Genomic DNA, 25,034 nt, shown 5'->3' with positions numbered 1-25,034 from the left:
GAGGGAGATGGAATCACCTCAACATTAGAGTAGACCACTTTTGCGGCTTCAAAATGACTAACGAATACATTTTCATAATGAGTGAGACATAAGGTAATACAGTAACACTTGGCATCAAGTTCTTATGCATGTGTAGTAACTTTGTGATTATGACGACAGCAACATTATTGTTACTTACATAGGACTGTGGAAATTGCTTTATAATGGCATAATAATGGAGTTATTACATAAGTGGAACAAGGAACAGTCACTATTCCTCTTGTGTACAGTAGTTACAAAAACTCTTAGCTCATTGCTATGCAAATAAAATGCAAATAGCAAAGTATTATGTAATAACATGCTAATAAAATTTTGCTCAAAGTAATTACAGTTTTATTACACAGGCACAAGAATAGTTGATATCATTGATTAATTGGTTTGACTTGATAATGTACACCTGGGGAAATGGACATTCAAAGGAGAAAAAAACAAATGTTTTGTTGTCACATACACCGGATAGGTGCAGTGTGGCCCCCCTGGAGCAAATTAGGCTTACGGGCCTTGCTCAAGGGCACAGACAGATTTTTCACCTTGTCGGCTCGGGTATTTGAACCAGTGACCTTTCAGTTACTGGCCCAATGCAATAACCGCTAGGCCAGGATTTCCCAAACTAGGTCAAATAACCAACTCCTCATCAAGCTTTATTTGAATCGGCTGTGTAATGCTAGGGCAGGTCCGAGTTTTGGAAACCCTGAGCTAGGTTACCTGCTGCCCTAATGGACATTTACAGAATGGTCAGATATAAATGTATTGTGTTAATCAAATATGACTGTCAGATAGATTGGAATAGTATAGGAGATTGTGTGTGCTCTATTCATTATATTTATATCTTCAACATGCAGTTCCAAATACAGCACTGCCATTCCAATAGTTTCTGAAAAGTAGTCACTTCCTGAATTCTGTATTCAAATATATTTTTGTAAGTAGTCACTTTCTGAGATCTGTATTAAAATAGTTTTAAAAAGTTGTACTTTTTTGGGATCTGTATTCAAAGAGTTTAGTCACCTCCAAAGTAACAATTTGTTACCCCGAAAAAAGAGTTCCTTTGCACAAATCATATTTAAAACGAGTTATCCCAGGTCTGGTGGAGAAGGGGTTGAAGGAGGTGAGTACCAGCATTCTTATGAGTAGTCATGCTTCAGGAGCAAGACGAATATGATGTTGCATGGGGAGGTGAAAACAGAAATGTACCTATCAAGTACACCTTTCTTTGGAATGCCTATTGTGCAACACTTCTACTGTGTGTTATCATATGATCTCCCTTTACCATTGCTGTGATTGACAGTGCCAGAGAGGCCTTTTTGACCAGACAGCTACACCCTACCCTATCACACACATGGATGGACACGTGCGCACGCACACACAAAGTTGGAACTTACAAACACTCCCCAAAACCGCACCTTGAATTTCATGAGATACTTTGATTTGGCAATTTCGGTGAGCGAGAGCGTGTATGTGTGTGTGTATTGATGCAGGACGGGTCAAGGGCAACTGGTTGGTAGGTTTGACTCACACTGTTCTCCCACTCAAACATAATCAGCTGTTGCAAGAGAGAAATAGTCGAAGTGAAACCATACACAATTACTTTATTCTGCATTTCAAAATAAGATCTAATTACAAATCAATTACTCTAATACATTTTCAGAAACTAAGGTTGATATTAATAGGCAACATGGAAACCTTTTTATTTCAGCACAATTTACAGATTGATTTAAAGGCTCGATTTAATGTCATAATACGGGTGCCAAAATGACACCCCTATTTCTCACATAGCAGCTAAAAGGTTTGTTTCAAAGAGTTCAGTCCCACCTAAATGTAAGGCAAGAGGAATGTTAAAATAGCAGGCAAGGTAAGGTGATCCCAAGGTTGAGGTCTTTTCAGGACTCACTCAGTAGAAAAACTTGGAAAACTTTCATTCAATTCACTTTATGACCAGGGTTTGGTAGGTGACTTTAGAAATGCAATCCGTTACAGTTGCTAGTTACCTGTCCAAAATTGTAATCAGTAACGTAACTTTTGGATGACCCAAATGCAGTAACATAATCTGATTACTTAAAGTTACTTTTAGATTACTTTCCCCTTAAGAGGCATTAGAAGACAAAAATGAATATTACCAATTGAATTACATCTATTGCAGGATAAATCAATGTTAGAGTTTACAAAGTTCTAGCCATAAATGGATGCTGCATTTTACTTTATAGTTATGTAGGCTTCTTCTAACCCATTGCTTTCTACTTTAATATAGATAATAATACAAGTAGGCTACATCTTTACATTGAAAAGCAAAGTCTGTCAGATCATTCAAATTGATTTCATACCCCTTGGACAAAAACAGGACTTGGAAAAGTGCTATTTGCATGTGAAAAATGAATGTCAAATGCTGCATTTGCTATAGGCCTATTGTTTAAGTTTTTGTTGGTGACACTTTGATATCTCAATAATTTGCAGCTGTTTAGGTCCATCAAAAGTGTGTGAGTTTGAGCATGTGTCCGTTAGGCTTATGGACTTTTTTTTTTTTATCAGCACAAATTAGATTGAGCAATAAAAGCCCCCCTCATGGTGTTCTTAAATTAAACACTTTTTTGACAGTATGTGGAGGACAATACCACGGAGGAAGGGAGGAAATCCATCAAACTTTTATTCCATAGGCTGGGATCTGCACTATGCAGCTGTTGCAAGAGCACATTTTTCACTGGCTGTCCACTGGTCGCAAAAACAATAAATGATAGGCAACTTTAAACCTCTTCAATTCAACCATTATTGGGTTAAAATACACATTAATTTGTGAACAGCCATCCACAACAACCACAATCCGTAAGGCGCAAACATCTATTAAGAAAGCAGCAGTGTGATTCACATCAATGCGCTATGTAGATATCAATAATAGGCTACAACACTGCTGTCGTCCTTACCTCCAAGCGTTTATTCAAGTTGGATGTATAATCTTTGATGCCGACAGTCACACCATTGGAAGACATAGCTTGGACTGTAGCCTACAAAAGCTTATTCCTGCTCTTTTCCAGCGATCCATCAAACGCATTTGGTGGGTCATCATAGTGGTCTCTGACTTGTGGTCAGACTCTCTCAGGTGGAACAAACTTAAGCTCATTTGAATGCCATTAAGAAAAAGTAATCCTAGAAGTAATCATCTAGTTTTTCAAAAGTATCTGTAATCTGAATACAATATTTTAGCTGTTAACGGATTACAGGTAAAAACATTTTTATAATCAGTTACATTTAATGGATTACATGTAATCCGTTACTCCCCAACCCTGTTTACGACCGTTCTTTATGTAGAGATTAGAAAGGGCACTGTTCTCATCTCTGCTGACCCCTTGACCTTTAGGTGACCCCTGACCTCACAGCTTGACCTTCCCGGCCAGAGGGCTGGAGGGGTAGAGTTTTGAGAAACGTCCCAGCGTCCACACGGTGAAGACGTTCCTGTAGGAGGTGTAGCTGATGGCACAGCTCTTATTGAACACGCCCGAGATGTTTTCCTGAGGAGAGATAGGACAAAATACAGTTGTGGTCATCTATAAAGCTTCAGGGTATTCTTAACAATATGTATCTCTAATAAGAATACTCTACACTTCTTCTTGGGCTCCAAAAATACACAGTGACACAATCTGCAATACAGTACATGACAGGATGACAGACAGCCAGAGGGCCAGATTTTCAACAACAGATCATGCTAAACAATGTGACAACTTCATGCTTGAGCCTTGTATTTTTATTTTTTTATTTCACCTTTATTTAACCAGGTAACCCAGTTGAGAACAAGTTCTCATTTACAACTGCGACCTGGCCAAGATAAAGCAAAGCAGTGCGATAAAAACAACAACAACACAGAGTTACATATGGAATAAACAAAAACGTACAGTCAATAACACAATAGAAAATATAAAATGTATATACAGTGTGTGCAAATGTAGTAAGTTATGGAGGTAAGGCAATAAATAGGCCATAGTGCAAAATAATTACAATTTAGTATTAACATTGGAGTGATAGATGTGCAGAAGATGATACTGGGGTGCAAATGAGCAAAATAAATAACAATGTAAATAACAATATGGGGATGAGGTAGTTGGGTGGGCTAATTACAGATGGGCTGTGTACAGGTACAGTGATCGGTAAGCTGCTCTGACAACTGATGCTTAAAGTTAATAAGGGATATAAGCGTCTCCAGTTTCAGAGATTTTTGTAGTTCGTTCCAGTCATTTGTAGCAGAGAACTGGAAGGAATGGCGGCCAAAGGAGGTGTTGGCTTTGGGGATGACCAGTGAGATATATCTGCTGGAGCGCATATTACGGGTGGGTGTTGCTATGGTGACCAATGATCTAAGATAAGGCGGGGATTTGACTAGAAGTGATTTATAGATAACCTGGAGCCAGTGGGTTTGGCAACAAATATGTAGTGAGGGCCAGCCAATGAGAGCGTACAGATCACAATGGTGGGTAGTATATGGGGCTTTGGTGACAAAACGGATGGCACTGTGATAGACTACATCCAATTTGCTGAGTTGAGTGTTGGAAGCTATTTTGTAAATGACATCGCCGAAGTCAAGGATCGGTAGGATAGTCAGTTTTACGAGGGCATGTTTAGCAGCATGAGTGAAGGAGGCTTTGTTGCGAAACAGGAAGCCAATTCTAGATTTAACATTGGATTGGAGATGCTTAATGTGAGTCTGGAAGGAGAGTTTACGGTCTAACCAGACACCTAGGTATTTGTAGTTGTCCACATATTCTAAGTCAGACCCGCCGAGAGTAGTGATTCTAGTCGGGCAGGCGGGTGCAAGCAGTGTTCGATTGAAGAGCATGCATTTAGTTTTACTAGCGTTTAAGAGCAGTTGGAGGCCACAGAAGGAATGTTGTATGGCATTGAAGCTTGTTTGGAGGTCTAACTGTAAGTCGCTCTGGATAAGAGCGTCTGCTAAATGACTAAAATGTAAATGTAAATGTTGTTAACACAGTGTCCAATGAAGGGCCAGATGTAGACCGATGAAGACGGCTGCACAGTACTGTCTTTTATCAATCGCGGTTATTATATCGTTTAGGACCTTGGGCGTGGCTGAGGTGCACCCATGACCAGCTCGGAAACCAGATTGCATAGCGGAGAAGGTACGTGGGATTCGAAGTGGTCGGTGATCTGTTTGTTAACTTGGCCTTCAAATACTTTCGAAAGGCAGGGTAGGATGATTATAGGTCTGTAACAGTTTGGATCTAGAGTGTCACCCCCTTTGAAGAGGGGGATGACCGCGGCAGCTTTCCAATCTCTGGGGATCTCAGATGATACGAAAGAGAGGTTGAACAGGCTAGTAATAGGGGTTGCGACAATTTCGATGGCTAATTTTAGAAAGAAAGGGTCCAGATTGTCTAGCCCAGCTGATTTGTAGGGGTCCAGATTTTGCAGCTCTTTCAGGACATCAGCTATCTGAATTTGGGTGAAGGAGAAGCGGGGGGGGGGGGCATGGGCAAGTTGCAGCGGATGGTGCAGAGCTGGTGGCCGGGGTAGGGGTAGCCAGGTGGAAAGCATGGCCAGCCGTAGAAAAATACTTATTTAAATTCTCGATTATCGTAGATTTATCGGTGGTGACAGTGTTTCCTAGCCTCAGTGCAGTGGGTAGCTGGGAGGAGGTGCTTTTATTCTCCATGGACTTTACAGTGTCCCAAAACGTTTTGGAGTTAGTGCTACAGGATGCACATTTCTGTTTGAAAAAGCTAGCCTTTGCTTTCCTAACTGATTGTGTATGGAGCTAAGCACTGAGCACAGTGTGACAGGAGGCGGGGACTCACCTGTGGCCAGTCTCCATTGGGCAGCTGCTTGTCAATCAACAGCTGTATTCCTCTCTCAATCACATGTACATCTGGGTACCTGCCGCAGAGAACAGAAGAGATTGTGGGTCTACAACTTAAACATACTGAGGTTCATTGGTCCCACTTTATATCATATTGTGTTAAACCATGTAGTTACAAGGTAGTTACAAAGGTAGTTACAAGGTAGTCATATAGGTAGTTACAAGGTAGTTAAATAAGTAGTTACAAGGCAGTTACATATGTAAGTAGTTACTGATACCTGGCAGCCATGAGGCCCAGCAGGGCCCAGCAGGTGTTGTGGATCTGGGAGTTAGCACTCTGCACGTAGCGACGCTGCTCACAGGACTCAAAGTCCTCGCCCCAGCCCCCATCCTCCATCTGGTGGGCCACCAGGAAGTCACAGGCACTCTGCACCTCCTCACACACACCACTGCTGGAGAGAGACAGGGAGGGAGACAGAAAGAGACAAAGAGAGAGTGAGAGAGAGGGAAAGGGAGAGGGAGAGATGTATTTTTAAAGGTTTGAAAACGATTCCACAGACATTCGTGTTTCCTTTGAATGTGGGTGTGTGCATACACGTCTTCCTCCAGCACTAAGGATCCTTACCCATCATGGTAGGTGTGACCCATGCAGGCGAAGGCCTCCAAGCCGAACCAGACCCCATAGGTGAAGCACACTCCCCAGGATCTAGGCAACACACACCACAATAAGAAAGGACTAGGGTTGCAAAAGTGCGGTAACTTTCCCAAAATCCCCTGGTCTTACAGAAATCCTGGTTGAAGGATTCCCGGATGTCCTACTTATTCCCTCCTGATTCCGTGAAACTTCCAACTGGGATTTCTGGAAAACCAGGGAATTTTGGGAAAGTTACCAGAATTTTGCAACCCTAGAAAGGACACATAACTGAAGGGTCCATATGACACAAAAGCATTAACAACAACATGACATTCAAATCACAGGCAGAGTCCCTATATGACATTCAAATCACAGGCACTGGCATTCAAATCACATGGCATTCAAATCACAGGCACTGGCATTCAAATCACATGGCATTCAAATCACAGGCACTGGCATTCAAATCACATTGCATTCAAATCACATGGCATTCAAATCACAGGCACTGGCATTCAAATCACATGGCATTCAAATCACAGGCAGAGTCCCGACAGTCTTCAATAGCCTCCTTTTCTTGTATCCTTTCCTTTATGACCACTGATCCGGACTTGTTAGAAGGAATCAACATGGACGACACCTATCCATACAATCTCACCCATAAGTTGTCATATGTTATACATAATACGTTATAACCTTATTCTAAAATGTATTAAATAGTTTTTTCCCCTTATCAATCTACACACAATACCCCATAATGCCAAAGCAAAAACAGGTTATTAGAATTTTCTGCACATTTATAAAAAATTAAAAACGTAAATATTACATTTACATAAGTATTCAGACCCTTTACTCAGTACTTTGTTGACGCACCTTTGGCAGTGATTACAGCCTCGAGTCTTCTTGGGTATGACGCTACAAGCTTGGTACACCTGTATTTGGGGAGTTTCTCTTATTCCTCTCTGCAGATCCTCTCAAGCTCTGTCAGGTTGAATGGGGAGCATTGTTGCACAGCTATTTTCAGGTCTCTCCAGAGATGTTCGATCGGGTTCAAGTCCGGGCTCTGGCTGGGCCACTCAAGGACATTCAGAGACTTGTCCCGAAGCCACTCCTGCGTCGTCTTGGCTGTGTGATTAGTGTCGATGTCCTGTTGGAAAGTGAACCTTTGCCCTAGTCTGAGTTCCTGAGCACTCTGGAGCAGGTTTGTACTTTGCTCCGTTCATCTTTGCCTCAATCCTGACTAGTCTCCCAGTCCCTGTCGCTGAAAAACATCCCCACAGCGTGATGCTGCCACCACCATGCTTCACCGTAGGGATGGTGCCAGGTTTCCTCCAGACGTGATGCTTGGCATTCAGGCCAAAGAGTTCAATCTTGGTTTCATCAGACCAGATAATCTTGTTTCTCATAGGGCGGCAGGTAGCTTAGTGGGTAAGAGCATTGTGCCAGTAACCGAAAGGTCGCTGGTTCTAATCCCCGAGCCGACTAGGTGAAAAATCTGTCGATGTGCCCTTAAGCAAGGCACTTAACCCTAATTGCTCCTGTAAGTCGCTCTGGATAAGAGCGTCTGCTAAATGACTAAAATGTATAAAAAAATGTAAAAAAATGGTCTGAGAGTCCTTTAGGTGCCTTTTGGCAAACTCCAAGCGGGCTGTCATGTGCCTTTTACTGATGTGTGGCTTCCGTCTGGCCACTCTACATAAAGGCCTGATTCGTGGAGTGCTGCAGAGATGGTTGTCCTTCATGAAGGTTCTCCCATCTCCACAGAGGAACTCTAGAGCTTTGTTAGAGTGACCATCGGGTTCTTGGTCACCTCCCTGACCAAGGCCCTTCTCCCCCGATTGCTCAGTTTGGCTGGGCGGCCAGCTCTAGGAAGAGTCTTGGTGGTTCCAAACTTCTTCCATTTGAGAATGATGGAGGCCACGGTGTTCTTGGGGACCTTCAATGCTGCAGAAATGTTTTGGTACCATTCCCCAGATCTGTGCCTCGACACAATCCTGTCTCGGAGCTCTACGGACAATTCCTTCGACCTCATGGCTTGGTTTTTGCTCTGACATGCACTTTCAACTGTGGGACCTTATATAGACAGGTGTGTGCCTTTCCAAATCATGTCCAATCAATTTAATTTAACACAGGCGGACTCCAAACAAGTTGTAGAAACATCTCAAGGATGATCAATGGAAACAGGATTCACCGGAGCTCAATTTCGTGTCTCATAGCAAAGGGTCTGAATACTTATGTAAATAAGGTATTTCTGTTTTTTTATTTGTAATAAATTTGCTACAATTTCTAAAAACCTGTTTCCACTTTGTCATTATGGGGTATTGTGCGTAGATTGCTGAGGATTAAAAAAAATGTAATCCATTTTAGAATAAGGCTGTAACGTAACAAAATGTGGAAAAAGTCAAGTGGCCTGAATACTTTCCGAAGGCACTGTATAACTAGATGCCTACTGTTTTCCTTGGTCAGGAAAACTCCTGGAACTAATCATGAAGTAAAGGAGACGAGGAGAGGGTACTGACTGACACTCAGCCATGATATAAGTGAGACCGAACGCTACTTACCCTTCCCACGACCCATCAGGCCTCTGCACCCTCCGGCAGTACTCCAATCCTTCTCTCAGAGTGGACCTGAGTGAAAACAGTTGGAACAAGTTACAGTGAGGGAAAAAAGTATTTGATCCCCTGCTGATTTTGTACGTTTGCCCACTGACAAAGAAATGATCAGTCTATAATTTTAATGGTAGGTTTATTTGAACAGTGAGAGACAGAATAACAACAAAACAATCCAGAAAAACGCATGTCAAAATTTTTATAAATTGATTTGCATTTTAATGAGGGAAATAAGTATTTGACCCCTCTGCAAAACATGACTTAGTACTTGGTGGCAAAACCCTTGTTGGCAATCACAGAGGTCAGACGTTTCTTGTAGTTGGCCACCAGGTTTGCACACATCTCAGGAGGGATTTTGTCCCACTCCTCTTTGCAGATCTTCTCCAAGTCATAAAGGTTTCAAAGCTGACGTTTGGCAACTCGAACCTTCAGCTCCCTCCACAGGTTTTCTATGGGATTAAGGTCTGGAGACTGGCTAGGCCACTCCAGGACCTTAATGTGCTTCTTCTTGAGCCACTCCTTGTGTAGGTCTACAATCTTGTACCTGACATCCTTGGAGAGCTCTTTGGTCTTGGCCATGGTGGAGAGATTGGAATCTGATTGATTGATTGCTTCTGTGGACAGGTGTCTTTTATACAGGTAACAAACTGAGATTAGGAGCACTCCCTTTAAGAGTGTGCTCCTAATCTTTTTATTTTTTTTATTTTATTTCACCTTTATTTAACCAGGTAAGCCAGTTGAGAACAGGTTCTCATTTACAACTGCGACCTGGCCAAGATAAAGCAAAGTAGTGCAATAAAAACAACACAGAGTTACATATGGGGTAAAAAAAAAACATAAAGTCAGAAATACAACAGAAAATATATATACAGTGTGTGCAAATGTAGCAAGTTATGGAGGTAAGGCAATAAATAGGCTATAGTGCAGAATAATTACAATAGTATTAACACTGGAATGCTAGATGTGCAAGAGATTATGTGCAAATAGAGATACTAGAGATACTGGGGTGCAAAAGAGCAAAATAAATAACAATATAGGGATGAGGTAATCTCAGCTCGTTACCTGTATAAAAGACACCTGGGAGCCAGAAGTCTTTCTGATTGAGAGGGGGTCAAATACTTATTTCCCTCATTAAAATGCAAATCAATTTATAACATTTTTGACATTCGTTTTTCTGGATTTCTTTGTTGTTATTCTGTCTCTCACTGTTCAAATAAACCTACCATTAAAATTATAGACTGATCATTTCTTTGTCAGTGGGCAAACTTACAAAATCAGCAGGGGATCAAATACTTTTTTCCCTCACTGTATGCTTTTAGGCAATAGTTTGGAGAGGTTTAGGGTTCCAGGCTAGAGGTATAGCCTGTGTGTATGTACCTGATCTCCTCTGTCCGGTATTCAGGGTACATGTGCTGGAAGTGTCTCAGAGCCTGCATGACTGCTGAGGTGCACTCCACGTAGGTGTAGTCTATCATGATGTCACCTGAAAGAAAGAGAGAGAGAGAGAGAGAGGGGGGGGGAGAGAGAGGGGGAGGGGGGAGGAGAGAGAGAGGGGGAGGGGGAGGAGCGAGGGGGAGAGTGGGGAGAGAGGGGGAGAAGGAGGGGAGGGGGGGGGGGAATCAAACCCCCTGTATCTCAGTACAAAGCTTGTATTTATATCCTAAAAAAGTATTATATCCATAAATACAACCCAGGGGAGGGAGGGGGATGAGGGGAGAGAATCGGTGAGATAAAAGACTCACCAAACACCTCTGAGGGGTTGAGTAGCTCCAACAGTCTCCCTCCTCGCTTGGTCTCATAAGTGGCAAAACCGCCGTCACTGTTTCTCATGCTCAGCAACTGCAACACACAGTCAACCAGGGCAAGTGTCAGTATTGTATATTGCTTTTTTGTTGGATGATGGAATCAAACATGAACTGTGAGTCAGCATTATTATCAGCACCGTGAGATATCATCTTGAAAGAAGTTGAAAGTTGGGGAGATAGTAGAGAGGAAAATACATGAAAGATAGAGAATACACACTTGAAGGGCTGGGACTCTAGACCCCGACACATGATATATCAACTTGTGGTAAAAACTGTGATTGGTTGTACAGTAGATAGAAGTTAGTTGGTGTTGCCACTGACCACATTGACGGCGTCACACAGGCGCTCTGAGGGGACGTACTGACTGATGAAGGGACAGTGTTCCTGCAGAAGCATCACTGACTTTAGGCCCTCTGCCGTGCAGTCGGCCACGATCCAGCCACAGTCCCGCGTGCTGAAGGGGAACCCTCCCTGATACACACACAGACACAAACACAAACACACATTCATGTATGTAAGCGCAAGCGCGCATAGACACACGCATACAAATGCACGCACATGCACACAACCATGCACGACACACGGATGTGCAGGACAATCACACGCACGCACTCACTCACTCACACACACGACCATGCAGGACACACGCACATAGTCTTGCAGGACAAACACACACATACAGGACACACAGACACTTCCTCTGACTGGCAGTACTGGTTCACCTTGTTCATCTGTCTGTAGTATTTCTGATATTCGGGGGGGTTGTCAGGTATCTGATGAAAGGAGAAAACTGGTCAAACATCAGAAAGAATCCATAGAAATGCAACAGGTGTTGTATTAGTCCGTTCTCAAACCAAATGTTTTGAGAACGGAACCGAGGAATGTGTGGCCTCAAGGTGTTTGTCTGGCAGCGAGCTAATACACTAGACTCTCTCTGACCGGTGTGAGGAACTCTGACCGGTGTGAGGAACTCTGACCGGTGTGAGGAACTCTAAACCCATTTTCTGTGATGCTCTCACCTGTGTGATGGTGAGAAACTGGTGGGCGTGTTTAAGACACTCTTCTAACCTGGGGTTGTCCTGAGCCCCTGCCTGAATGACCCCAATTGAGAAAAAACACAAAAACATTAGAAATGTGAACAACAACACATCATCCTCTCAACTTTGACATCTTTACAGTTGAATGGACAGTAATGCAAGCAGAATGTAAAGCATGATGAACAAGTCAGATGGATTCTTTATAGTCTTTGTAGCGTAAAATGTTATATGAATATCTCACCTCTAGGAAGGCCTGAGCTGCGAAAGCCGTGTCCCATAGCTGTGATCCATTGGTCCCCTTTAGGAACACAACCAGACTGCATGTCAGAAAAACAGGTCAGACATTAAAAGTGCTTTTTAGTGCTTTTTTGTCTTCTTAATTTGGGTCAGGAAACCGGCCCATAATGGAAAAGATTAATGACATTATGCATATCATGACTAGCCAATACCCAACATACCTGCATTTTCATACCATCCAATCCCAACCTATGGCGAACCAGGAAATGGAAAACAAACATGTAAATAAACACGCTCACAACCTACTGCATTGTCACATACAACATTGACTCACTAACTGACTCACTAACTGACTGACCAGAGGTAGTCTGGGATCCTGGACACGTGCTCCTGGAAGGCAGCGGAGGAGGGTCCATCCACGAGCCAGCGCACCAGCATGTTGATCGTTTTGGAGATCTGAGGAGTGAAACAAGGTGTTAAATCACCAGCACTTAACACTTACACACAATTCTGGATCAACTTAAACCATAGTGTAAACTGCCACAACAGCATTAAAGATGGAATCTGCACTAGGGGAAACAGCGCCACTTATGTTATCCGCCACACGGCCATTGTTTTTGAAACTGCGTTCATTGTTTGCAGTAACTTCTTTATTGTTGTAATATTGCAAAACGATGTGGCAGTTTCACCATTAAGGATTCCAGCTTTAAGTGCAAGGATATATTATACAATACTAAAACACAAGTGCCATAAAAAAGTACTTAGATCAGTTTCTTACTGGGCCGATGCTGATGCACTTGGTGAAACGGTCGTCAGCCTGTATGTGGTCGTACAGCTCTTTGACCGCTCTTCCTCGTAGAGCGCTGCTGTGGTGGCCCTCATACACGTTCATGACCACTGAAGAACAACAGAGAATTCAAGGTTACAGTTATAATGTGGTCACAAATGACCACTCACAATAAACTATTAATACAGTATGTGCAGTGCTTACTGTAAGCCACGGTGAGCAATGTGCTGTGTGGTGTGTACATGTCACATGCCGCCACATTGTTCCTCTGAGCAGGCCAGTTGATGGTGGCATAGTCCTGGACATACAGCTCCTATAGAACAGAGAAGGATGTTACTAAGTCCATGCACTCTATTGCAGCTCCATCTTATTCTAGCTGATCTTGGGGCTGTGCCTACGCGGGCAACTTCTGCCTGGAGTGGAGCACTATGACAGAAACATGTCTCCCCCAGGTGGGGTGAAGTAACTACTGCACCTGTCTGAGGCTGAGCACCAGGGGGTCCTCCTTCGCAGCAAACCTGACAGCGTAGCAGTAGCTCATAGGGAGGTAGACCTGGCGACAGTGGCACCAGAGAGTGGATGGGTGAGCAGGGAACCAGGTAGGGAACAGCCTGAATGGAGCACAAACATGGACCAAAGAACGGGACAAGTTGAAAAATAGCTGAGGGAATCAATGTTCCAAATCAAGGTTAAAGTTCACAAGTAGTTAAGAGTGAGCTATCTATCCAATTTGAACTGTTATGCATAGGTGCTGTATAAAGGCGAATAAAATCTATGTACAATTCTGATCAAATTCTTATCAGGACATCAAGCATACCACATCTCCGGGAGGAGTGTGTTCATTCCTTCCCAGCTGTACACATTGAGGATGGCCAACCAGAATTTACCCCAGGAGGAGATGCCCACAGCGCCACCTGTACAACAGACAGACACATAGACATGATCTGACTCTACAATGGTAACACTTTCACCTCTTATTTTAGGTTAAAAGCATATAGTCACTTTTTATTTCAAGTTTAAAGCATATACAGGTGATGCTCTCCAACATTTCCTTTTATTTTTTTCTAACAGCATATTTATTTGGTTCTACCAACATACGAAACAAAGAGCTCAATTAATTGACCACATAAGTGTTTGAAAAAACAAAACAGTTAAATCAGACCTTTGCTGTGCAGGTTGTTCCTGGCCCGAACCATATCCGGGTCATCCGGTCCCACTCCCAGAATCCTCAGGGTGGTGTAGCTGAGGGCCGTGCCAAACACTGTGGACTTGTCTTCAATGTGTCTGACAAGAAATTACCAAAACACAACAATAAGAAACCTTTGACTGCGCTGATACTCACAAGCCTCATAAGCTGTGGTCGAAACATTGTTAATTAAACTACTGGAACATCTAAACAGTGTGAACGGGCATCCCTCTTATTTTCACACTGTATTTTGGGGTAGAAGTGAAGGGGAGCAGTGGTGAGAACACTCACAGGCCCCAGCCTCCGTCAGCCAGTTGGACAGAGCGCAGGTATCTCACCATCTCCTTCTTCCAGGCCTCAGGGAGAGGGATCTGGGTTATGTGACAGGTGATCAGGAGACCTGAGTATAGCACAGACAGACAGACAGACCACGGACGTCACCTCAGATGTTGTAAGTACAGATGTGAGTCTCATCGTTAACTTGAGTGTTTTTACTGTTTTCATAACCCATGTATTACATTATAACTACCATAAACAGTTGGCATAATGTACACGATAATGCACGCCATGTGCGACCCCGTCCACTGTTATTTCCCCACGGACATGACCACAATAAACCTCAATGACCGTGCTTGTTATGTGTACATACAGTGGGGAAAAAAAGTATTTAGTCAGCCACCAATTGTGCATGTTCTCCCACTTAAAAAGATGAGAGAGGCCTGTAATTTTCATCATAGGTACACGTCAACTATGACAGACAAAATGAGGAAAAAAAATCCAGAAAATCACATTGTAGGATTTTTTATGAATTTATTTGCAAATTATGGTGGAAAATAAGTATTTGGTCAATAACAAAAGTTTCTCAATACTTTGTTATATACCCTTTGTTGGCAATGACACAGGTCAAACGTTTTCTGTAAGTCTTCACAAGGTTTTCACACACTGTTGCTGGTATTTTGGCCCATTCCTCCATGCAGATCTCCTCTAGAGTAGTGATGTTTTGGGGCTGTCGCTGGGCAACACGGACTTTCAACTGGCTTAAGCAGGGGGAAATGTCTTGCACTGCAGGATTTGAGTCCCTAGCGGCGTAGTGTGTTACTGATTGTAGGCTTTGTTACTTTGGTCCCAGCTCTCTGCAGGTCATTCACTACGTCCCCCCGTGTGGTTCTGGGATATTTGCTCACCGTTCTTGTGATCATTTTGACCCCACGGGGTGAGATCTTGCGTGGAGCCCCAGATCGAGGGAGATTATCAGTGGTCTTGTATGTCTTCCATTTCCTAATAATTGCTCCCACAGTTGATTTCTTCAAACCAAGCTGCTTACCTATTGCAGATTCAGTCTTCCCAGCCTGGTGCAGGTCTACAATTTTGTTTCTGGTGCCCTTTGACAGCTCTTTGGTCTTGGCCATAGTGGAGTTTGGAGTGTGACTGTTTGAGGTTGTGGACAGGTGTCTTTTATACTGATAACAAGCTCAAACAGGTGCCATTAATACCGGTAACGAGTGGAGGACAGAGGAGCCTCTTAAAGAAGAAGTTACAGGTCTGTGAGAGCCAGAAATCTTGCTTGTTTGTAGGTAACCAAATACTTATTTTCCACCATAATTTGCAAATAAATTCATTAAAAATCCTACAATGTGATTTTCTGGATTTTTTTCTCTCAATTTGTCTGTCATAGTTGACGTGTACCTATGATGAAAATTACAGGCCTCTCTCATCTTTTTAAGTGGGAGAACTTGCACAATTGGTGGCTGACTAAATACTTTTTTTCCCCACTGTACATTATGTGTAAATATGTAAAGTTAATATTGGATGTCATTATGCAGACATTTAATTTTATGAAATGCATACTGTACGTCCATTGAAAGTGCATCTAATTGTGTGTACCTGGTAGCAGGAAGAGGGGTCCTCCGTAGTCTCCTGCCCAGTGGCCATCCTCTGCCTGGAGCTGGCTGTAGAATGCCATGCCCTTCAGGGCTGACTCCACCGCAGTGTGGGCCAAGGGAGAGCCAGGGATGAACTTACTCTGTAGAGGGGCATAGGTACTGTCAAAACAAAGCATGGGTCAAAGGTCACAACACTAATGACAAGAGCTTTATAGGAGAGATTTAGTTCCACCTTTTTTTTCTTGTGGGGCCCAACCATTCTATCATTGAATTGATACTTCAATGAGACATATGTTTATAAGAGGTTAGGATGAGAGAATATGCACTTATTCTTGCAAGGGTTTCAACCATTTGGTCTATGGCTTCAACTAATAATATATTATAATAATTTGGGGGGTGCTTATATTTTACTTGTGCTTGTATTTGACGTGCTGTTACATTTATTTTGATTTAACTAGGCAAGTCAATTAAGAACACATTCTTATTTACAATGACAGCCTACAAAGGGGAGATGTAGGCCGTCAACAAAATGTAATACAAGTGTGTAATGTAAATGTTTTTTTTGCATATCAACTACTCCTGAGACACCCACAGATAGTAGGGTCACAGCCAGGGTCACCATTTTACAGCACCCCTGGAGCAATTAGGGTTAAGTGCCTTGTTCAAGCACACAGCTACAGATTTTTCACCTTGTCGGCTCCAGTATTCGAACCAGCAACCTTGCGGTTACTGGCCTAACGCTCTAACCGTCATCCCTAATACTTATGCTTCAGATAGCCTAGGTCAGCCTGGTCTCATAGGATAGATGTAACATAGTAAATGTAAATCCGGGACACTGCAATTAGTATGATATGTTACGTTTCATATGGTTACATAAGAGATGTACACTCACTTTTCAACTATTTACTACTTTTTAGCTACTTTGCAACTACTTAGCATGTTAGCTAACCCTTCCCCTAACCTTAACCCTTTTTGCTAACCCTTCCCCTATCCTTAACCTTTTAACCTAACTCCTAAACTTAACCCTAACCTAGCTAACGTTAGCCACTTAGCCAGAATTTGTAACATACACTATATATACAAAAGTATGTGGACACCCCTTCAAATTAGTGGATTCGGCTCTTTCAGTCACACCCGTTGCTGACAGGTGTATAAAATCGAGCACACAGCCATGAAACCCCCATTGACAAACATTGGCAGTAGAATGGCCTTACTGAAGAGCTCAGTGACTTTCAATGTAGCACCGTCATAGGATGCCACCTTTCCAACAAGTCAGTTCGTCAAATTTCTGCCCTGCTAGAGCTGCCCCGGTCAACTGTAAGTGCTGTTATAGTGAAGTGGAAACGTCTAGGAGCAACAACGGCTCAGCCGCGAAGTGGTAGGCCACACAAGCTCACAGAACGGGACCGCCGAGTGCTGAAGCACGTAGCTTGTCCTTGGTTGCAACACTCACTACCGAGTACCAAACTTCCTCTGGAAGCAACGTCAGCACAATAACTGTTTGTCGGGAGCTTCATGAAATGGGTTTCCATGGCCAAGCAGCCGCACACAAGCCTACGATCATCCTGCGCAAATGCCAAGCGTTGGCTGGAGTGGCGTAAAGCTCGCCGCCATTGGACTCTGGAGCAGTGGAAACGCGCTCTCTGGAGTGATGAATCATGTTTCACCATCTGGAAGTCCGACAGACAAATCTGGGTTTGGCGGATACCAGGAGATCTCGATCTGCCGAATGCATAGTGCCAACTGTAAAGTTTGGTGGAGGAGGAATATTGGTCTGGGGCTGTTTTTCATGGTTCGGGCTAGGCCCCTTAGTTCCAGTGAATGGAAATCTTAACGCTACAGCATACAATGACATTGTAGATGATTCTGTGCTTCCAACTTTGTGGCAACAGTTTGGGGAAGGCCCTTTCCTGTTTCAGCATGACAATGGCCCGTGCACAAAGCGAGGTCCATTCAGAAATGGTTTGTCCAGATCGGTGTGGAAGATCTTGACTGGCCTGCACAGAGCCCTGATCTCAAGCCCATCAAACACCTTTGGGATGAATTGTAACACCGACTGCGAGCCAGGCCTAATCGCCCAACATCAGTGCCTGACCTCACTAATGCTCTTGTGGCTGAATGGAAGCAAGACCCCGCAGCAATGTTCCAACATGTAGTGGAAAGCCTTAACAGAAAAGTGGAAGCTTTTATTGCAGCAAAGGGGGGACCAACTCCATATTAATTAAGCAGATGTCCACATACCTTTGGTCATGTAGTGTATCATACCTTTTACAAATTTTTAACATTCTGTACGTTTGGCAAATTCGTAACATATAGTATGAATTGTAATTCGTAACATATCATACGAAATGGGTGATGGACATCCACAAATGAATACATACCATATGAAACATAACATCATACTAAATAGTCTGTCTCGGATTTACATACGGAATAATACGAAATGCTCTGAGACCAGGTTGCCTAGGTATGTCCTCTCCTTTAGTAGATACAGGTGATATGCCTTTAGTAGATACAGGTGATATGTCCTCACTCATCTTTTTTCGTTAAACTTTTTCACCCCGGACGTTTTATCCCGAGACAGAAGAGTCATTTTCCTGTGCGTTTTAGCTGCCAACTTTACTTTATTTTTCCTTTTTTCCATCGCAACTTTTTTCCCTTATTCAACTTTTTCACTCCGGACGCTTTATCTGGACATGGTTCGTCAACATCTTCAACAGCCGAAGCTAAGTAGTAACATTAACATGATGTCTTCTAATTGCAGTCGCTGTACTCATAATATACAGGAGAACGATCGCCTTACGGCGAGAATAGCTGTGCTACAAGCCCAGCTTCAGACGCAATCGTTAGGCAAGGGTAATTTCAGTGTAGGAAAGGAAGAAACAGCGTCTGTGCCACCAGTAAGTACAGACAGTAACGTTAGTATAAATCCCCCCGCACAGTCCCCGCAGCCGGACAACTTTCTCATGGCTTCTGGAGGGAAATACTGTTGGAATGCTCAACCGGTGTCGCTCATTCAGCCGACAGAAACCTTCAACCGGTTTTCCCCATTATGTAGCGAGTCGGAGTCTGAGTCTGAGTCTTCTCTTGTCTCTACTCCTCCCGTTACGGGGTCTGAGACGCCGAAGGCTCCCACCATTAGCTCTGACAAATTGAAAACCCTAGTCATTGGCGACTCCATTACCCGCAGTATTAGACTTAAAACGAATCACCCAGCGATCATACACTGTTTACCAGGGGGCAGGGCTACCGACGTTAAGGCTAATCTAAAGATGGTGCTGGCTAAAGCTAAAACTTGCGAGTGTAGAGAGTATAGAGATATTGTTATCCACGTCGGCACCAACGATGTTAGGATGAAACAGTCAGAGGTCACCAAGTGCAACATAGCTTCAGCGTGTAAATCAGCTAGAAAGATGTGTCGGCATCGAGTAATTGTCTCTGGCCCCCTCCCAGTTAGGGGAAGTGACGAGCTCTACAGCAGAGTCTCAGCACTCAATCGCTGGTTGAAAACTGTTTTCTGCCCCTCCCAAAAGATAACATTTGTGGATAATTGGCCCTCTTTCTGGGACTCACCCACAAACAGGACCAAGCCTGACCTGCTGAGGAGTGACGGACTCCATCCTAGCTGGAGGGGTGCTCTCCTCTTATCTACCAACATAGATAGGGCTCTAACTCCTCTAGCCCCACAGTGAAATAGGGTGCAGGCCAGGCAGCAGGCTGTTAGCCAACCTGCCAGCTTAGTGGAGTCTGCCAATAGCATAGTCAGTGTAGTCAGCTCAGCCATACCCATTGAGACTGTGTCTGTGCCTCGACCTAGGTTGGGCAAAACTAAACATGGCGGTGTTCACCCTAGCAATCTTATTAGGATAAAGATCTCCTCCATTCCTGCCATTATTGAAAGAGATCGTGATACCTCACATCTCAAAATAGGGTTACTTAATGTTAGATCCCTCACTTCAAAGGCAGTCATAGTCAATGAACTAATCACTGATCATAATCTTGATGTGATTGGCCTGACTGAAACATGGCTTAAGCCTGATGAATTTGCTGTGTTAAATGAGGCCTCACCTCCTGGTTACACTAGTGACCATATTCCCCGTGCATCCCGCAAAGGCGGAGGTGTTGCTAACATTTACGATAGCAAATTTCAATTTACAAAAAAAAAAATGGCGTTTTCATCTTTTGAGCTTCTAGTCATGAAATCTATGCAGCCTACTCAATCACTTTTTATAGCTACTGTTTACAGGCCTCCTGGGCCATATACAGCGTTCCTCTCTGAGTTTCCTGAATTCCTATCAGACCTTGTAGTCATAGCAGATCATATTCTAATTTTTGGTGATTTTAATATTCACATGGAGAAGTCCACAGACCCACTCCAAAAGTCTTTCGGAGCCATCATCGACTCAGTGGGTTTTGTCCAACATGTCTCTGGACCTACTCACTGCCACAGTCATACTCTGGACCTAGTTTTGTCCCATGGAATAAATGTTGTAGATCTTAATGTTTTTCCACAAAATCCTGGACTATCGGACCACCATTTTATTACGTTTGCAATCGCAACAAATAATCTGCTCAGACCCCAACCAAGGAGCATCAAAAGTCGTGCTATAAATTCTCAGACAACACAAAAATTCCTTGATGCCCTTCCAGACTCCTTCTGCCTACCCAAGGACGTCAGAGGACAAAAATCAGTTAACCACTTAACTGAGGAACTCAATTTAACCTTGCGCAATACCCTAGATGCAGTTGCACCCCTAAAAACGAAAAACATTTGTCATAAGAAACTAGCTCCCTGGTATACAGAAAATACCCGAGCTTTGAAGCAAGCTTCCAGGAAATTGGAACGGAAATGGCGCCACACCAAACTGGAAGTCTTCCGACTAGCTTGGAAAGACAGTACCGTGCAGTACCGAAGAGCCCTCACTGCTGCTCGATCATCCTACTTTTCCAACTTAATCGAGGAAAATAAGAATAATCCAAAATTTCTTTTTGATACTGTTGCAAAGCTAACTAAAAAGCAGCATTCCCCAAGAGAGGATGGCTTTCACTTCAGCAGTAATAAATTCATGAACTTCTTTGAGGAAAAGATCATGACCATTAGAAAGCAAATTACGGACTCCTCTTTGAATCTGCGTATTCCTCCAGGGCTTAGCTGTCCTGGATCTGCACAGCTCTGCGAGGGCCTGGGATCGGGAGAGACACTTAAGTGTTTTAGTACTATATCTCTTGACACAATGATGAAAATAATCATGGCCTCTAAACCTTCAAGCTGCATACTGGATCCTATTCCTACTAAACTGCTGAAGGAGCTGCTTCCTGTGCTTGGCCCTCCTATGTTGAACATAATAAACAGCTCTCTATCCACCGGATGTGTACCAAACTCACTAAAAGTGGCAGTGATAAAGCCTCTCTTGAAAAAGCCAAACCTTGACCCGGAAAATATAAAAAACTATCGGCCTATATCGAATCTTCCATTCCTCTCAAAAATTTTAGAAAAAGCTGTTGCGCAGCAACTCACTGCCTTTCTGAAGACAAACAATGTATACGAAATGCTTCAGTCTGGTTTTAGACCCCATCATAGCACTGAGACTGCACTTGTGAAGGTGGTAAATGACCTTTTAATGGCGTCAGACCGAGGCTCTGCATCTGTCCTCGTGCTACTAGACCTTAGTGCTGCCTTTGACACCATCGATCACCACATTCTTTTGGAGAGACTGGAAACCCAAATTGGTCTACACGGACAAGTTCTGGCCTGGTTTAGATCTTACCTGTCGGAAAGATATCAGTTTGTCTCTGTGAATGGTCTGTCCTCCGACAAATCAACTGTACATTTCGGTGTTCCTCAAGGTTCCGTTTTAGGACCACTATTGTTTTCACTATATATTTTACCTCTTGGGGATGTTATTCGAAAACATAATGTTAACTTTCACTGCTATGCGGATGACACACAGCTGTACATTTCAATGAAACATGGTGAAGCCCCAAAATTGCCCTCGCTAGAAGCCTGTGTTTCAGACATAAGGAAGTGGATGGCTGAAAACTTTTTACTTTTAAACTCGGACAAAACAGAGATGCTTGTTCTAGGTCCCAAGAAACAAAGAGATCTTCTGTTAAATCTGACAATTCATCTTGATGGTTGTAAAGTCGTCTCAAATAAAACTGTGAAGGACCTCGGCGTTACTCTTGACCCTGATCTCTCTTTTGACGAACATATCAAGACTGTTTCAAGGACAGCTTTTTTCCATCTACGTAACATTGCAAAAATCAGAAATTTTCTGTCCAAAAATGATGCAGAAAAATTAATCCATGCATTTGTTACTTCTAGGTTAGACTACTGCAATGCTCTATTTTCCGGCTACCCGGATAAAGCACTAAATAAACTTCAGTTAGTGCTAAATACGGCTGCTAGAATCCTGACTAGAACCAAGAAATTTGATCATATTACTCCAGTGCTAGCTTCCCTACACTGGCTTCCTGTTAAGGCAAGGGCTGATTTCAAGGTTTTACTGTTAACCTATAAAGCGTTACATGGGCTTGCTCCTACCTATCTTTCCGAGTTGGTCCTGCCGTACATACCAATACGTACGCTACGGTCACAAGACGCAGGCCTCCTAATTGTCCCTAGAATTTCTAAGCAAACAGCGGGAGGCAGGGCTTTCTCCTATAGATCTCCATTTTTATGGAACAGTCTGCCTACCCATGTGAGAGACGCAGACTCGGTCTCAACCTTTAAGTCTTTACTGAAGACTTATCTCTTCAGTAGGTCATATGATTGAGTGTAGTCTGGCCCAGGAGTGTGAAGGTGAACGGAAAGGCTCTGGAGCAACGAACAGCCCTTGCTGTCTCTGCCGGGCCGGTTCCCCTCTCCACTGGGGTTCTCTGCCTCTAACCCTGTTGCAGGGGCTGAGTCACTGGCTTGCTGGTGCTCTTTCATGCCGTCCCTGGGAGGGGTGCGTCACTTGAGTGGGTTGAGTTACTGACGTGATCTTCCTGTCTGGGTTGGCGCCCCCCCTTGGTTTGTGCTGTGGTGGAGACCTCTGTGGGCTATACTCGGCCTTGTCTCAGGATTGTAAGTTGGTGGTTGAGGATATCCCTCTAGTGGTGCGGGGGCTGTGCTTTGGCAGAGTGGGTGGGGTTATATCCTTCCTGTTTGGCCCTGTCCGGGGGTTTCTTCGGATGGGGCCACAGTGTCTCCGGACCGCTCCTGTCTCAGCCTCCAGTATTTATGCTGCAGTAGTTTATGTGTCGGGGGGCTGGGGTTAGCTGGTTATACCTGGAGTACTTCTCCTGTCTTATCCAGTGTCCTGTGTGAATTTAAGTATGCTCTCTCTAATTCTCTCGTTCTCTCTTTCTCTCTGAGAACCTGAGCCCTAGGACCATACGTCAGGACTACCGGGCATGATGACACCTTGCTGTCCCCAGTCCGCCTGGCCTTGCTGCTATTCCAGTTTCAACTGTTCTGCCTGCGGTTACGAAACCCCTACCTGTCCCAGACCTGCTGTTTTCAACTCTTAATGATCGGCTATGAAAAGCCAACTGAGAGACCTGAGCCCTAGGACCATACGTCGGGACTACCGGCCGTGGTGACTCCTTGCTGTCCCCAGTCCGCCTGGCCTTGCTGCTATTCCAGTTTCAACTGTTCTGCCTGCGGTTATGGAACCCCTACCTGTCCCAGACCTGCTGTTTTCAACTCTTAATGATCGGCTATGAAAAGCCAACTGAGATTTATTCCTGATTATTATTTGACCATGCTTGTCACTTATGAACATTTTTGAACATCTTGGCATGGTTCTGTTATAATCTTCACCCGGCACAGCCAGAAGAGGACTGGCCACCCCTCATAGCCTGGTTCCTCTCTAGGTTTCTTCCTAGGTTTTCGCCTTTCTAGGGAGTTTTTCCTAGCCACCGTGCTTCTACACCTGCATTACTAGCTGTTTGGGGTTTTAGGCTGGGTTTCTGTACAGCACTTCGAGATATTAGCTGATGTAAGAAGGGCTATATAAAATAAAATTGATTGATTGATTGATATGCCCAATGCCTAGTGAAAAATGAACATGGATGAGTATGTGTACCGTATCCAAACCAAGTGAATGGGCTTCCAGCATGGTCTGCTCCCTGTCTGATGTGTACTGGTCCTCTACATAGCGCCATGTCTGCCTGCCCTCTATGTTACTCAGCCTCCAGCGGGTCAGGTCTGTCGCTGGCTCCGTCTTGTACGGTCCCCCCCTCCTACGAAGGCATCTGAAGGGCAAGAATTGACAGCGCGCGTATGCGTATGGAATTCATGTGAGCGCGTATCCACTGGGCACACACTGGTTGAATCAACGTTTTTTCCACGTCATTTCAATAACATTACGTTGAACCAACGTGGAATAGACGTTCAATTGAAGTCTGTGCCCAGTGGGTATGGTGCTTGCGTAATTCAGCACCATAAACAGCAGCACAATTAGTATTGTACATAATGGCCATTGTTGAAATTGATACAATTGTTGACATTTATCCTGTTCCTTTCCTAATGAGCATGCGTGTCCTTTCTGATCAAGTTAATAGTTTGCTTTGTGCTTTTCACAAGATTAATCAGCTACCAATCAATTAGCAACAGTTATAACTTGCTACAAACGTCTACTTTTATAGCATACACCATTTAAGAAAACATAATTGAACATGTTCTGTACTTACGTTCCCTCTGTCATCGTTAAAACCTTATGAATTAAATCCAACGCGGCGCAATATTAATTTACTACAACTTCAGCTGATCCACAGGGTCGGCCCCCCATTTGTGATACTGTGGGAATTGAAGTTCTCTTTTCAAAATATTTCCGTTGGATAAACACTAATTTGTGCCACAGAGGACTGCACTTCCCATGATACCAAGCAGCGCCTTCCGATGAGGTTTCTGCATGGAGAGATATGAGCAGACAGACGACTGTCCAATCACAATTTAGAGGCGGAGAAATGGGTGGGGTTTCAATGTAGCGCTCCAATGAGTGCTCGAACATCTTGCTTTAGTGAAGTTACCATAAACT

At 43.6% G+C, this 25,034-nt stretch overlaps 1 protein-coding gene across 3 annotated transcripts; it reads right to left on the bottom strand.

Annotated features, from left to right (window-relative positions):
- Positions 1–1,594: 1,594 nt before the first annotated feature.
- On the bottom strand, positions 1,595–24,782 carry lss (lanosterol synthase (2,3-oxidosqualene-lanosterol cyclase)). Of its 3 annotated transcripts, none has more exons than XM_084161961.1 (22): positions 24,688–24,781; positions 24,081–24,249; positions 16,010–16,148; positions 14,417–14,525; positions 14,102–14,223; positions 13,757–13,853; positions 13,415–13,550; positions 13,144–13,252; positions 12,931–13,049; positions 12,511–12,608; positions 12,374–12,401; positions 12,157–12,213; positions 11,898–11,969; positions 11,601–11,651; positions 11,200–11,349; positions 10,816–10,912; positions 10,451–10,556; positions 9,026–9,091; positions 6,459–6,539; positions 6,112–6,285; positions 5,832–5,910; positions 1,595–3,536 (listed from the first exon to the last, which is right to left on the bottom strand). In XM_084161961.1, exons 1-22 carry the CDS (start codon positions 24,699–24,701, stop codon positions 3,399–3,401), a joined length of 2,211 nt encoding a protein of 736 aa, XP_084018087.1. In that variant the 5' UTR covers positions 24,702–24,781; the 3' UTR covers positions 1,595–3,398. The 3 variants fall into 3 exon arrangements, with proteins under 3 accessions (XP_084018087.1, XP_084018088.1, XP_084018089.1); XM_084161962.1 differs by having other exon boundaries at positions 6,112–6,282; positions 24,688–24,770; XM_084161963.1 differs by lacking the exon at positions 24,081–24,249 and having other exon boundaries at positions 24,688–24,782.
- Positions 24,783–25,034: the final 252 nt, after the last annotated feature.

Source organism: Coregonus lavaretus (assembly GCF_964263955.1).
Source record: "Coregonus lavaretus genome assembly, chromosome: 5".
Lineage (NCBI taxonomy): Eukaryota > Metazoa > Chordata > Actinopteri > Salmoniformes > Salmonidae > Coregonus > Coregonus lavaretus.
The sequence above is the reverse complement of the archived record's forward strand: the minus strand, read 5'-3'. Positions and strand labels throughout refer to the sequence as shown.

What these genes read in the sequence shown, in the direction of transcription:
- lss (XM_084161961.1), bottom strand. An exon ending in GAACAACCTGCACAGCAAAG is followed by an intron (nt 13,854 to 14,101) that starts GTCTGATTTAAC and finishes TCTGTTGTACAG; the next exon opens with GTGGCGCTGTGGGCATCTCC. An exon ending in TGGTGCTCAGCCTCAGACAG is followed by an intron (nt 13,253 to 13,414) that starts GTGCAGTAGTTA and finishes TCTGTTCTATAG; the next exon opens with GAGCTGTATGTCCAGGACTA.